Source organism: Phaethon aethereus (assembly GCF_964289735.1).
Source record: "Phaethon aethereus genome assembly, chromosome: 3".
Lineage (NCBI taxonomy): Eukaryota > Metazoa > Chordata > Aves > Phaethontiformes > Phaethontidae > Phaethon > Phaethon aethereus.
The window spans coordinates 70,981,424-70,997,361 of record NC_138576.1 but is presented as its reverse complement, the minus strand read 5'-3'; the positions used below and the strand labels follow the sequence as shown (position 1 = coordinate 70,997,361).

Sequence of the window (15,938 nt, the reverse complement as noted above, 5' to 3'; positions counted from 1 at the left end):
AGATGCATCCAAAATCTGTCCCCTATTAACAAGTAGCTGTAGAATCACTTTATGCAGGTACAGCCTGGGGAAGCCACAGGAACTATGATTTTAAGGGAGAAGTCTGAATCACAGTGTTAGATCTGATTTGCCCTGAGCATCATATATCACCTCTGCTTCTGGCCTTCTCCCCAAAGGCATGTGAAATGGTCAGTTTAGAAAAATGCCTTGAACTGAAGTAAGAACTCCCCTGTAATTCTTTTCCTGAGTGGAAGGATGATAATTTCAAAAGAGGGAAAAAGGGAGGGCTTTGTTTTGTTACTGGCTAACATAAAGTCGTAATCATGCTAGGTGCAGAGTTTCAGTTTTCAATACGAGAGATTCTTAAATCCATTACAGGAAAGTTGTAATTAATGCAAAACATTAAACACCAAAGGATGAAAAAATGACAATGAAAAACAATTACATGTTTACAGTAGAGCTATTAGGGCATGCTATTTCTAGTTTTTATAATTAGCTTCCTGTTATCATCTCTCCTCCAGTGTTTATCTGTTCCTATCCCTGACCATTTAAAAAACCTTTCTAAAAAGCAGTTTGTAGTAAATCAAATATGATCTATTTCCCTGAACAATATTCTCTCAAAAGAAGATTCTTTTTTCCCTTTTATTTTTTCTTCCTTTTTTCCTTTTTTGTTTTTCTCTTTTTCTTTTTGCTTTTTTCTATTCTTCTTCTTTTTCTTTTCTCCTTTTCTCCTTTTCTTGTTTTCTTTTGCTTCTTCTTTTTCTTTTCTCCTTTTCTTGTTTTATTTTGCTTTTACTTTTACTCTTTTTCTTTTTCTTTTTCTTTTTCTTTTTCCAAGTGAATATCCTGAGCACCCAAACTGCAAAATCAAGTTCCCATTTTTTCTGAAACTTTGGCCCAATGAACAATAAATTATTTATACAAGCTGGAATAGCTTCAGCAGAATGGAGACTGAATCCAAATGGGTATGAACTGCACAGAGATAAAATGAGCCTGGAAATTAGAAGACAGATTCAAGCCATCAAAGGAATGAGGCTCTAAAATAACCTTTCAATAAACGGGATAATGGGATCAAGCAATCTAAGCAGCTTTCGGCTGAAGGTTGGTCATTTTATGAAATAGCATATATGACGCGACTGTGAGCATCAGAGGGTATTGGACTCAGTGACCTGGCATGTCCTGCGTACGTTGTTATGCATTAGGTGCTGTATGTGAAACATCCCGGCCAGCATCAGGTGGGAGAGGCTCCCCGGAGCCCACGTGTGAGAGGGTGCTCCCAGCACCTCGGCAGCGCCGGGACGCTGGAAGGAAGGCTGCACGAGACCACAGGCAGTGGGGGAGATGTGTGGATTCAGACTGTCAAAACCCAAAAGCCCGAGAGGCTCAGAGCTGCAGGGTTGAGGTGGCAGCTGTGTGGGGGCTGTGGCAATCTGTTCCCGGGCATACAACTGATGTATAAGCAGTATATAAACACTGTTTATGTATTTAGATGTAACAGCACTCAAGTGCTGAGTAGGAAGCGGGGGGAACTGTTCCTACAAGGGGCTCCTTTCAGAACAGATGTTTTGGCCTGGTAAGGGTGTTATCAGATCCAGCTGGAAGTGAACCAAGTCATTGCTTGATGAGGACCTGATTTCTCTGACATCTGAAAGAGCTCACTTGGAGGTCGGGAGTGCGGGGTAACGGACCACAGTCTGCGGTAGGGTGTGGAGTTACATGCTGCACGTAGTCCGGTGCTGGACTAAGGGAAAGAGGAGCGAAAACTGTCAAAAGATGGAGAGCCCTGACAATAAATCTCTGAGGGGAATTCTACTGAGCAATTATATCTTGGCATCTCCTAGTGATGACTGGTGCCATCAGTAATGGTACTTGAGCTTCTTGTCCTCTATGCCTGCAGGATACTTTTTCTAACACCAATATGACGTAATAGTCACCATAGCCTTGGGACCAGGTGAGCTTCACACAGTTGTGTTCCATAGCTTTGTTTTACCAAAGATTCCCTGCAGATTTAAGTGCAGGTTTTGGACTGTCCTTGCTTACTTAAAATAGCAACATTGACTGGAGGTGGCGGTTCGAATCTGTCTTCAGAGGATAACACTCTTTCTTTCACCTTCAAAGCTCATACATTTTTTTTAAAAAGTGATACTGCAGATTGTGAAATATTCACGTGAAATGATGACATTTCTGTTGTTTAGAAGCCTACAATATCTTGCACTTTCCTCAAAGTGCAGGATCGTACGTGATTTGTACAAATTCCAGTCATGTCAGCAGCAACGGGAAACCTGGTGCTATCTGGTATATGCCGAGTGTTGAGAATGAAATGAGGTCGTAGTTTCTTCCAGACAGAGGTCCACATTTCCTAACAGAGTATTTGTAGTCTTGAACAGAAAAAAACAGTGGGTTGAGTAGACATAGCTTCCCAAGAAGGTCTTAAGCCTAAAGTTTAATGAAGGGTAATCATGTTGCAGCTTTTCCCTGGAAGAGGAGATCCGCTTTCTTCAACTTAACCTAGTAAGATTTTTCTGCAGGCTATGAAAAGACAATGTCCTTTGCATTTTTTGCACAATTGTCCATCTGCATATTGCTGTGTTTTACTCTGTTACTGTCAATGGAAACATCACCATACCCTCTTCTTTGGGATTTACCACATCTTCCCTTTTGGGTGACAGTCCCTCCAGCTTTCATCTAACAAGTAGAGGATGTTACAAGTGTAGAAGACTTCCACAATGAAAAGGAGAGATCTTTTCTGCAAGCTATTTGGTGGTCACTGTTAATGTACAGAGTATAACGATACACTGGAAAATATTAACGTTCAAACTAATGATGTACTGAATATGTTGGTTTACCTGAGTCTCCCTTGATATTAAATATTGCCTAGGGTGTTATTAGATTAATACTTCCGATTATTTTTTTTGCGTGCTGCTAGGAAAAAATGATGCAATCTAAAAGTGAATTATAGCTGGATGGTAAGAGTAATGCAAAGATCTAATTCCATTTTCAGTGTGGTTCATTTAATGTACAATAGTTGTAGCAAACTAAAAAGTCTGGCACTGGATATATTGCCATTAGCTAAAATACTTTACATCCTTAAAGTGCATTTTCTGAAGGTCCTTTGCATCTGCAGTGTATAGAATTTACTAAGCAATTCCAAAATTAGTATGCAGATTTCTGAAATCTGAGCTTACAAGAGTTGTTTGTTTTTTTCCCTGCACCACTTATCTAAGTTAATCATAAGGGCAAAGTTTAAGGCACTACATCTCAGGATTTTCAGTTCAATTTTTTCCTCATTCTGCATGACCAAATATAAAGCACGGAATAGATCGTACAATCTTTTAAACAAAGTTCTTTTTTATAACTGTGCATGAAAACTGAAGGATTTTGACTGTTGTTTTTAACAGCATCTGGAGCTTCTGAAGCACTTAACATACATTAATTTGTATTTGACCCCAAGATGTTCTATCTAGTCCACCTCTGTTTTATTGGAAGGAGGGAGGGAGGGAAAGGGTTGCTATTAGCGCACGGTGTTTACTGTACATATTCTTAAATACAAAGAGTCGTAATTAAATTATCTTGAAACTCTGGTCAATTTAGCTAGTCTTATTCAGCCAATTGTGCCTTCAGTGAAGCATGCACAACTCTCATTGAACTAAACAGAAATTGTATGTGTTTATCTGAGGGCAAGATTTCACTCTTTCTTTTTCTGCATGCCTGTACAGGATAATAATCAAATTTGAGCTTGCTGCTAGAAGTTAAATGTTTTGGTTAACCAACCCACCGTGATAAAGTCAATGGGTCAAATCCTGGCCTTTCTGCCCGCAGTGAAGAGAATGGCTTTGTAAGCAACTAACCCAGGCGTGGGGAATTCTGCCCCTGACCAAGCCCCGTTTCTTTTGCCACCCACTGCCTTGTGCCTTTTCTGGTTACATAGAACGCTTAATTCAGCTTCATGCTGTCTTTGTGGACTAAAAAAGTGCAGGTTATGTAAAAATTACAACAATAGTGACCACACACATACTTGCGTTGGAGGTTTTTTTTTTAGAATAGTTATAAACATCAAAGGAGAACATGACTTGGACCATTTTTTTATCCTAGCTGGAAGCTTATAATCTTTAATTTAATGTAGTTTCCTTCCTAGTACTTGCACCAAGTCTGGATTTAAGCAATCTGACTGAAAAAAAACGCAGTTTAATGGAAGTTTGATTTTCTGTGATTTCTGGAAGTACAACACTGAGATATCAGCTAAACCTCTTTTGAAGATAAGCATCTGCTTCCCTGAAAACTTCATCGCTTGCACAAAAAAAAAGTTATTCAGATCACCAAAGCCCTTCACATAGCCACCACTACCAAAACGTGGTTGAAAAAGGAAAGATTTTCTAGTATTTTTAGCAACAGATTTTTCGGTGCTTGTCAGAAGCCAAACACACCTAGCATCACTATGTTTCTGTCTGCATTTTGCATGCTTTTAAAGAAAATCACACTGCTGGGATTTTTAAAGAGCAGCAACCACCATTTCAAACAGCCCAACTACGACGAACCTCGCTGCCTTTCCCCTACTTTCTCTTAATTGCTTAAACTTTGTTCATATCATAATTCAAAGACTGTTGGAACAATATATAACATTTCTGCAAACAACACAAGCACCAGTTTGTTCTTCAAAATATGCATCTTATGCCAAAGTAAAAAAAAAAAAACCACCAACACCCCCTCAAAATCCCCGCTTCAGAAAATGTATGAATGTACTTTCTTATGAGGGTAAAAACAATACAGTAAGAGAGAGGAATTGTACAAAATGTTATTTGCTGTCTCTTGTAGACGTCTTTAGATTTCAGACAACTGCCTCTCAACTGAAAAGTCTCTTTTGCATTAGAAAGCGTAGAATGATTTGCATTGATCAAACTGAGAGTGCATGAAACTGTGATTTTATTCTAGCAGAGTTACAGGTCTATAAGGAAGATTTATTAGTGGGTGAATAACTCCCAGACAGCTCTTATCACAGACAGGCATGCAGAACACAGGAAGCCAAACTAAGCAGAATCCCCTTTACTGAATTTTCAATGATGCCCTTGATTATAGATAGCATTGTTTACTCTCTCTCTTTCCTCTGACTTCCCTTTTCCACTAGTCTCTAATTATAACCCTTTATGACCTGACCAATTAAAGCCTGCTCTTGAATTTGTATTAGAGCTGATGAAAAATTAAAGGTACAGATATACTTTTTCCAAGGCCACACGCACCTCAGCTGAGCTGGCTGCTTGTTAGAAGCCAGACAATACTAATGTCGCACTGACTATTTTTAGCAGGCTATTAAATAAATATACTGGAATAACACCACCTGGCAAGCTGAGATGAATACATGTTACTTTAATAATAAGGGAGTCTACAATTTTATATTGTGTGGCTAAGCTTACTGATCTGATCTGCAAATTGGTTTAACTTCTTGCTGCCACATTTAGGCTATTGATCATACATGGGAGAACATTCCTTTAACTAAGAATTACTAAATTGCAATAGACTAATAGGAGTTGACTATGCTTTTGTGTAACAAAAGGCAATATAGGTAGTATTTGGATAAATAATGTCTCAGTTGAGAGGAAAATGGCATCTATTTACACATTATTTTAACAGTGTTAGATTTTATAAACAGGGACTCGATATACCTATGGATACCTCTTTACTCGTTTTAAAATGTTGCTTTTCTCTCACAATATGTGCTGTAGATTGTATTGTTTTAATGAATTTGAAATTTAATTTCAGGCAAATGAGTTTCTGGCCATTCTTTACCCAAGTCTGACTATACGGTGATGTAGTGTTTACGCAGATATTATAGTTGTTTCTCACTTGTCTGTTACAGAAGCATGAGTTCATAAGTTGTCATGTTTTGTTCATTACACTTCCCTGTATTTTGTTTTCTTCCTCAAACATCTCATCAACTATTTCTCCATTTTATATTCTGGAACAAAACTCAACCCAAATAACAACCCAACAGCAAACCCTCATTTGGTCCCTAGAGAGTAACAGAATTAAATAATAGTTCTTTCTGTCATTTCACATCAGCTCCTGTGTCTTTTTCCTTGGAATTACTGAAGCCATAAAGTAATCACTTTTCTAATAGACTTGTACTTCCCAACTGTCCACCTTAATGCACTAGCAAACATTTTTGTATGAATGTAAAAACCAAAAACATAAAAGGTTTGACTGTGCCGTTTTGCCTTCTTTTTGGAGCATGAGAAATTATACACCAAGTGGAAGTTGGTTAATTTACATTCCTGGGTTGATTTGTTAATTAAAGAAGCAATGTTGCGTTCTGTACGAATCTGCTTTGTACTGAAACTGAACTCTGATAAATGAATGGACATGGCAGATAAGTAAATCATCATAATACACTATAAGATGCACGTTCTCAATCCCCAGCCTTCCCCTCTGAATTCTTTAGCACTACATACAAAGGACAAATTTTAGCTATTGATTCCTGATGGCAAACCTGACTTCATATTCTTGTCTCACTGCATGGGGACATTAACAGCCTATACACGCAAAAGCAGCTCCCTCATGTAGACTGAAAAAAAATCTTGGGACCAAGATCCACCCTGACAGCCTGAGGTAGAACTGTTGCCCTGCAATGTCTTATGCTTGCAAATAACCCTGATTAACTCCCATGTGTCCATCACATTTTCTACAAGAACTACCTGCCCCAGATACCTCTCCATCTCTATGTGTTTATGTCCTTCCTCATGTTGTCTTTCATTCTTCCTTCTTCCCTCTTCCCCACACTATCTCCTGTTCTCCTCATCTCCTCTGAATTCCTACAAGCTTCAGTCTTCTCCAGGTCCTTTACTGACTTGGGGAACGGGAAAGTGCCACATCTTCTTCCCAGCCAGGTGAACAAACACCTATAGTTCAGTAAGTCACTAGGACCAGCAAAACATACAACTTTTGATCTCAAGATGCAGTTTTTCTCTCAAGGGAACCATTAGTTCCCTGTACCCATCACCTATTTAAAAAAAATATTTAGTAATCTAATGTTTTGAGGCAGCTTCTTGTCTCAAATTCAGATTAAATTTATTACCTGGTTGAAAAATTATTGAAGAAGATGTAGTGGTGGACAGATGAGCAGTGTGACTCATAAGCACCATTTCCTTAGGAAATCAGACTGTAATGCTATGTCATCTCCCCAAACATCCACTCTCAGGTATTTAATGAAAGTTATTTACACTAGATTTTAAGAGCACACAAGTTGGTCACATTAGCTAAATGGCAACTAGTAGTTACTATCCAGGTTGAAAGTTTATTGGCTTAACAGTCAAACAATTCTCGAACAAAAAAGGTTGCAAATGGTTAATCAGATGGGACTCCTGCACCTATTGAAAGCTGCAGTCACCAAATGATTGCACTAAAATAGCAGAGCTGATGGGGATTACAGCATTAGGCAGAATCACTGTGAAATTCAGAACAGTTCAAAGGCAAAGATGACAAAAAAATAAAGCTTACTTGCATTTACAGCTATTCCATAGGCAACCATCTTGTGAAATGCGATGTTTTTGTCAAGCTGTCTCCTCAGTGCTCCTCCACAGCACTTGGTGAAAAAGCAGATCTTGTTTTATAACATTCCTATTACTATTTACAGCTCACATTTTGGAGGGAAGAGAAGAGTTCAGTACATTTAAAATGGAATGTTGAAGGCGTTCAGTGGAAGTTTTGGGTTGGCCTTAACTTTGGGTGTCAGGTAACTGTTTTTGGCATAGTGACACCCCAGGATTTCTGAAGGTATTCAACCTGCGTAGGGGCTCAAAAACAGATTTGATAAAGTTCTGCTACATTTAGCTGTGATTCGTGAGTGGTTTATCTGGGCTGGTGATTAACTGATTTGCTGGTACAAGAACACGGGGCTGGGCCACCACTGCTGTGCAAGCTTAGGTTTAGCTGCACGACCCCAGCCGGGCTGCTGGCAAAGCCAGCTTGCGACGAAAGCGTTTTCACTGCTTTCACAAAACGCACGCCCCAGGAGGGTGAGGCTGCCTGGAGCTCGGGTGGCTGCATGCTTTTGTGTTACCGAGCCGTCTTCCCGTTGTTGGAAGTGCCGGACGCTGGTGTGCTTGTGGCCAGCTGGGTGCCTCTGTGCCGAGCCAGCCTGGGGACGGGGTAGGTGACGACCAGCCCGAACTAACAGACTCCGCTGGAACCTAGGTAGCCTTTGCAGACCTAATTCAGGTTCTGAGCAGTGTTCTGGGTGTCTGGATTGCTTGCTTGACCTGGCACAGTGCCATGCCAAAGACCCTGGCATTTATCCGTGCTGTTTCACAGCTGATAAAACTTCAAAAAAAAAAAAAAAAAAAAGTCTGGAGCACCGCGGGGTACAATGCCAAGACCCAGCCCCTCCTTGGGAGAGTCACTGGATCCAGCCCTGTGCTGACCATGCTGGAGCCAGTCCAGTTGCTCTGTACCCCGCTCCGCAGGAGCAGAATATTGTCCAGAAGAGTGAAATACTGATTATTGGTAAGAAGAGTTCCAGTTCTGAGTTCTTACTCTGCATCTAAGTAGGCATGCAAATACTTTATGTTAATTCTCAAACTGATTCAGAAGTCCAACAAGACTTTTTTTCTTAAATGCTCAGCTCCTGGACTCAAATAATTATAAAACAGCATTGATTCCCAGCCTAAAGACTGCTGGAAATGTAACTAACTGAAGCAAAAAAAGGCAGAACTGAAATAAGAACCAGCTTACAATAAAATAAATTAATGTTACAATTTCTAAATTCCCGTTACTCTTGGAGTCATGAAGTGATCAAGTGGGTTTTTTCCCCAAACATGTGGTATTGGAATTGCTCTGACTATAATAATTCACTGCAAGTTGAAGGTATAGCTGGGAGTGCTACAGCCTTAAGTACTTCCTATGGGTGGTGCTGAGGTTAATGTAAATGCCTCCTAGCAGATGACCACTCTATTACAAAAACACATGTTTACAAGAAAGGGAGACCTGAATGGTGGCCACTCAGACAGAAGGGTTTCAACATGTTCCTTATTATCCTTACGACACTTTTATCTATCTGTACATTTTCTCTCTCCAATTTTCGCTTTGCAGCTACACAGGATACACAGGATGGATACGTATTTTCTCCATTTGGCCAAGCTGCATTTATTACGTACGCTTTTTGTAGCTTCTCACTTCTCACTTCATGACACCATGCTATGCAGCGGCTGCCAAAATCAGTGTTGCATTTACAGCACCGTGTTAAACAAGCCATTTGTTTCTCTTCAGCTATGAATGCTGACAATTTAAATGGTAATAACTATGCAATAGTGTACAGACTTCTCTATCAAAAATTAAAATTCCTTGGAAAATGTTTGATATGGATAATACTGCTGAACTACAGAAATAAAAAAGGGAGGATAATGTGGCTATTTGAGAAATGGTACTTACAATGCTTGCTCCTCTTAAGAATGAAATAAGGTTTCTGCTGACTGGTAACAGGATTAGCATGCAGTTAAAATTAAGGCACATTGCAGAAGCTCTTGCCCAAGACAGGGTTGACTGTACATATAACAGTATAAAGAAATTAAATTACAAGCTTGGTATAGGAAGAGTAAAAGAAAGAAAAGACTATATTAACATAATACTCTTATATGGGTAAATTACTCTTGAAGCATCAAAAATATTATTATGAAGGATGTAAATAAAATCAGACTATGCATACATTCTTCTTGTGGAGCCCTTTAACAACCAAACTCGTACTTACTCCCAGCATAATCCGTGTATAAATGTAAGCATCTTCGTCTTCATACCAGTGGAAGGTATCAATAAACAAATAGAAATTCAGTCCCAGCCACACCAGCTACAAAGTACAGAGGCTACAGATTAGTGATATACATTTTTAATTTATAAATTTTTTAATGCATAAAAAACTGGTTATGGTTATAGTTTTAAAAGTATCTGAGAGACACTTGAAATCAGTGTGCAATTCAGTTCTTGATCGCAGATGATAGAAATCACAAATGCCTGCTGGAATGAGGCTATCTTTTAGCAAATGCAGGATTACAGTCCTATCCCCAATAAAGGATATAAATGACATTTACTGTGTGATGGTAAACTTGATCTTAAACACAGGGCTTAGCCTGCTCTCTAAAAAGGCAATAAAATCTAAAATTAAAGAATTCCAGAAATGGAGGGAGTTAGGAGCTGAGGAAATTCCTTTCTCTGCCCCACGTACTCAATGCACCAAACCCTCTGAAAATAATTCAGAATATAATTTCAATTACAATTGCAAACCCCTGTTCCCTTTATCTGAGGACTAAAGTACGTGGACTTAAAACTAATTAAAAATAAACCAGTAAGACTTTAAACTGTTTTTAAGGCTAGTTATAAAAAGGCTCCTGAATATTTTATAGCAAGTTTTACGTTAAGCTTGTGAGTATTACTGTAAGCAAACCATAAAATGTCTTTTAAACAAGCTTAAAATATTTATATATATCCAGTTAGATTTTTTTTAAATGCTAAAAATACTCACTAATAACAGCACTGAGAGTTTTTCATTCAAAATCCAGCATCCCATCCTGAGTGCCTCTCCCTACGCTAGCAGCAGCTGACTCCTGCCTTTCGGTGTAACCTGAGTTCTCCGTCCATTCCTCAGGCTTTTCTACTAACTCCTTTTGTCTTTAGATTTTAATAAGCACCTAGTGGGAGTAGGAGCTCTCTCTAGGAATTTTCTAATTAAGGACTCCCTGACAAGAACAGATCACCCAAGTGACAAGTCTCATGACCTGTGTAAATAAAATGCTGGTCATTGTCCAGTCCTTTCTCTCTCCAGAGTTATTTCGCAGCAAATGAGAGATGCTGTCATTAAATTGTCCTCCTGTACTAGCATGCATTTGTGTGGGTTTCTTTGCTTTGTCTGTGCAGTGTGAACAGAGTGTAATACGTCTTCGTGATTTGTCTTTTAATTTAGTAGCAAATGGGAGCACCCCTTATGTGTGTGTAAGATGGGAGCGTTGCTAAAAGATCTTGGGAGTGGCAGAGTCACTCAGTCAGAAGTCAGGAACTGTCAGAATAAAAGGGTGTCCCTGTAACACTCATCTGGATTCCTTGCAAGTATAGACTACGGCAATGTTAAAATGCATGATAGTCATAAAATTAGCAGTTGCTTTCTCTTTCTCCTGTTTGTATTGTGCAGAGTAAGGACACAAATGCTACTTCCTTCCCTCCCTGCTAGGAGGAGAGAAGGAACAACTGAAGTCCTCCTGGGCTTCTCTGTCAAGCCTCACAAACATCTGCCTTCACCCATGGCCTGTGAGGTGAGGAGAGGACGCCTGTTTCAGAGGTCTGAGCACAGTGGGGGTAGGTAAAACCGTGTCCCTTGTGCATGTGGCTTGAGCAGCCTGGCAGGCGCTGTGGCTCTCCATGTGCTCCGGAACCTGCTCCCACGTTTTGTCTGCAAAGTGATGTTGCTTTGGCAGGACGTAAGGTACTCAGGAAATACAAGTCTCTTCCAAATACAATCCACAAACACTGGCCAGGGCTAGAGCTTACCTTTCTTTTTCTTTTTTTTTTTTTTTTTTTTTTCTGGGATTTGTTTTTATTTATAAAACCAGATGCTCCTGTTCCTCCAGGTTTATCCTGGAGGACTGTTTAACCTACTTCCTTCTCCTCGGAGGTTTACTCCTGCAAGGATCTAATGAGCCACCTGCAGAAATGTCTCATCAGGATTCATTTACCTCTCAGCAAGATCAAAACCTTTTGACAGGTCAGTGTAACAGAGAATGCTGTTAGTCTGTTCAAGACTTTTCTTTAGTAGGTGGTTATTTGAGCATCCAGCATGATTATGTTCAACATGAAGAACACATTTTCTGATTTGCCTTTAGTAAGAGAGAAGAATAATTTATTGATTTTTCTGCACTTCTCCAGAGGGAAATCCCTTCCCCTTGGCCTCCCTTCCGTTGTGGAACTGGCAGAAATTGGGGTAAGGAAGAGACTGCTTTGAACCATGGTCAACTCCACTGCAGGAAGGTCCTCCTGGCCAACCAGGTCTTAGCTCCTCCTTTGTCCTGTCCTGGTAAGCACTCTGCATTTACCCTTGGCTCCCCTTGCCAGAAGCTGTGCAAACTCTACTTGTAGTAATCTCGATCCTTCCCCAGTAAAACCATTTTCTTAAGGCCTTCCTGACTTGGCTACAAAGGAAACCTTTCTGTGACAAAATAGCATAAAATTTCTTAAAGTTGAAATGCTATGAAGCTCAGCTACTTTTTAAACCAGTGCTAATGACCGTTAATATGAGTTAGCAGAACCATGGAAATGTGGTTATGAATACTCTGAATACAAGCATCTACAAGGGATTTATTTTGAGCTTTATTTTTCTTGGATGGTAAAATCAAGCATTGTTTATTAACCGACGTTACGAGAAGCCATGTGCAGTAATTGGCCACTGCCCATTATGTGACTTGATGTAGGCTATTCCCACAACCACCTTCTTTATAGTAGCGTTGGTAATGCAGGAGCTAACAAGACAGTGATTACTGCTGTATTTTTCAGAGAGGTCAAAAGAAGAGGAAATAAGGGAGAAGGGAAGAAGAATGTGCAGAGGGTGAGGAGAAATACTGGTAAGGTCAGATGCCAATTTTAACTACTTAAAAAAAGGGCGGGGGGAGAGAAAACTCACTATCTGGATTAGCTGCACTTCAAAGGGAAATGCTGCACTGCGATGTTCTGCTTTGAAGTTCAGCCGATCCAGACAGCAATTTTCTAAAATGAGTCAAAACTGGCATCTGAAATAGATTTTTTTTCAGAGTACAGCAGATTCATATGCTGGTTTAGGCTCCAAAATTTGTCTGGATCAGCAGCTGTACTTCAAAGCAGCACATCTCAGTACAGCATTTGACTTTGAAGTGCATGTGGTCCAGATGCCAGTCCTCTTAAAGGAGCCGATGAATCAACTGCACTTTATTTTTTGTCTGTTGAAACAGCTATGTTTTTTCTCATGTATAATGGTAATGTGTGTGGTCTCCAGTATGTTATCTATCAATAAAAGCATAAAGCTAACACAAAAGCTCTTTATTGCTTCATTTTCTACAAAGGAACTGGTCATCATTATTTTATTACACTGATTTGCAGTGATCTCAGCCAATTTCTAGCACAAACTATTCAGACAAGACTCAGGAAAGGACATTTTATTGATTACAGAACTAACTGTATTCCATGCTGTTATTGTTTTATCATTATCATGAGCTGCAACTGTCCTAAAAAGGATATAGAATAAGGATGAAAAGGGATTTGCTCTGGCAGTTGGGGGAAAAAGGAGAGACTCAGGACTCAGGGTATGCTGAGTTCCTATGCAAGAGACAGGCAACTCTGTCATTAGCTTAAAAGGTCAGTTTTTGCATGGAAAGAGGTTTATGAGGTGCTGAATTCTTCCATGTAAGTATCTCAGCATTAATGTCAATGTTTGTATCAATTACTGCTACAGATCTCAGTCGCAGTTAGTTCTATTCTATTTGACAGCAACCTCTATCTGAGGTTGTTAGTAATTTCTTTAAAGTACTTTCAACAGTGCTTACCCTTTACAAAACAAATTATTAGCATGAGACTGTATACATATACCTACATATATTTCATTTTGCTAGGCTATCCTAATTTTACTATTAGGTATGCATGCTTTGTTTCTCAAAGGCAAAATCATTTCAGTTGACTCTCAACTCTGCCCTGGCCCTTTCATAGTTTTTCTGTGTGCTTGACTTTATGTCTGTTAATAACCTGGATGAGCTTGATAAGCTTCGCTATGCTACATATAGAGATGGATGTAGGTAAACAAGTGATCCAGAGGATCAGGGTGCTTTAATTTTGCAGACCATCTGGCAGCCATTTAAATGCTGACTATATCAGAGTGTCAACTTTGTATTAGACCGTATAAAATGGTGGCACTGCTGTGTTCTCTAGTTTTCACATTATTTCTGTATAATGTTTCCCAATAAAGTTTAAGAAATGAGAGGCAGATTTGTCTCTGTTGAATGGATGAAGAAGCTGCACAATACATTTGATAAACCATTCAGCTTTTGTGGAGAGAGAAGTTGCTGAAGCTGATTAGAGTGCAAACCTTTCCATTTTTTTTCTCTTTTTTTTTCTTTTAAAGACAATTCTGAAGGAACAGAGGCCAAGGTTCAGCTTTGGTTGTTCTTCAATGCTCTAATTCTAGCTTTGTGAAAGAAACTTATTGAATTTCTATAAACAGTTGCTGAGTGACTAGTAGCAGAAAAACAGCTATATAATTTTTAGAGATTTTCCTATAGTGTTTTTTTTAAATTTAAATACCTCATTAATGTTAATGGATTATTTTGTATGAACTGTACTCACATTGTGGATGGGTGACATGTTTTGCAGTTTGAGAACATTCAAAAAAACCCTAAAGCTCTAAAAGGCTAATGTAATATCAGCCTTGTCACTGCCAAAGATTGAAAAATCTTCACATTGTTCTGAAATTTATGAAATAAAAAAAAAGCATGTGCCTTTTGGGGGAGAGTGCTGACTGAGTACTGAGACTTCTGGCCTCTCATTTACAGCTTTTTTTCCGAAACAATGTGTTTATTTTTTAATAAAATATTAAAAAACTTGGCCCCAGAAGTGGCTTGAACAACAAAAAAAATCATGCATTTATCAAAACACTTGTGATGCAGCTGGCAGAATTAGCAATGGTATAGCAAATATCAACTTGTTCTCCTCTGTTTACTGTCAGTTGCCTGTAGCAGGGCTCCAAGACCACCTTAATATCTGAAACTTGGTTTTTTTGGACAACAAGTGAAAGGTTTTCACATTTTTACACACATACTATGTCCACAAACCCAGTCATTCATCACATGGAACAAAATGAAGAGAAAGACTTCTGTCTCTACCCAGAAAAGCAGAATAATGTTTCAGAACCCCATCAAAAAGAATAAAAGTCTTCTGGTTGTAGGTCTACCTCCTCTTGAACTCTACGAGGCAGTGCAATAAAACAGACACGGTGCAATAAACCAGTTCCTTTCCCTGTGCTAGCAGACCTGATACTGCTATCAGGTATGTCTCAACTGATGGGCAGTGCCAGGATCTGGAGTCACAGCCTACGCCAGCAATGCCTGCAGGAGTCAAGAAAAGGGGTCAAAGAACAGCGAAAGGTAAAGGGTCTGGGATCAAAATCAAAAGTCGTGTTGGAGGCTAAAGGGAGATTGTCACTGACCAGTGTGGGAAGAACTGTTGTTTCTGCCTGAAGCAGGGCTCGGCGCCCTGTTTGCAGGGGACAACCCCAACTCTGACTCTCCACAAGCCAGCAGAAAGGTTTATCAAGGAGAAACCTAACAGCTCTAGCTTGGGAGATAATCAGTTCCCAGCCAAACGCTATTAATATTTGAATCCAGATCTTTTCTCTCTCAAGGGTCTCCTTTATTACCATGCTCACACTGTAATCAAAATATATTCAGGAGCAATTTCAGATGTTCCAAAGCTATTTGTTTCAGTAAGTGCCAAAATCTCTCAGCTCTTGACTGTGCGTCTCCAGAAATAGAGTATCCTACCTTCCTAATATGTGCAAAATGTTGCTTTTCCCACACGAGCTTCTTTGCCAACTTAATAAAAAGACCCAACCCCTTAAATCAGCTGAAATCTTGTACAAATAGATGCGTCCACAGGTTACCCAGGTGGATTTTCCTTTTAGCTGTTTTGTAGGTAGCAAGCTGTGGAAGACAGGTTAAAGATGAGATGAGAAATGCAAAAAACAAGGACCAGGAGGAAAAAGGGATGACGGTAGCATCCGTGATGTTTTCTCTGTGTTGCCAGACCTGAAAAATCCCATAACAGATGAGATATTTTTCATCTGGCCCTGTCTCATATGTTCCTAATACGGCACAAGCAAGTTTTGCACCAGCTGGCCTCCCTCGAGCTCTTCATCTCCTGTGCCAGGTGCCACTACTAAGTCCCCCGATCTG

At 39.5% G+C, this 15,938-nt stretch overlaps 1 protein-coding gene across 1 annotated transcript in view; it reads right to left on the bottom strand.

Annotated features, from left to right (window-relative positions):
• Nucleotides 1-10,546, bottom strand: part of NOX3 (NADPH oxidase 3) — a gene marked incomplete at both ends in the record, with an annotated part of 38,098 nt that extends 27,552 nt beyond the window's left edge. The window contains 4 exons of the mRNA XM_081997493.1: nt 7,489-7,573; nt 9,418-9,528; nt 9,734-9,829; nt 10,502-10,546. Coding sequence (XP_081853619.1) covers nt 7,489-7,573; nt 9,418-9,528; nt 9,734-9,829; nt 10,502-10,546 — 337 coding nt within the window. The remainder of the gene's footprint in view (nt 1-7,488; nt 7,574-9,417; nt 9,529-9,733; nt 9,830-10,501) is intronic.
• Nucleotides 10,547-15,938: the final 5,392 nt, after the last annotated feature.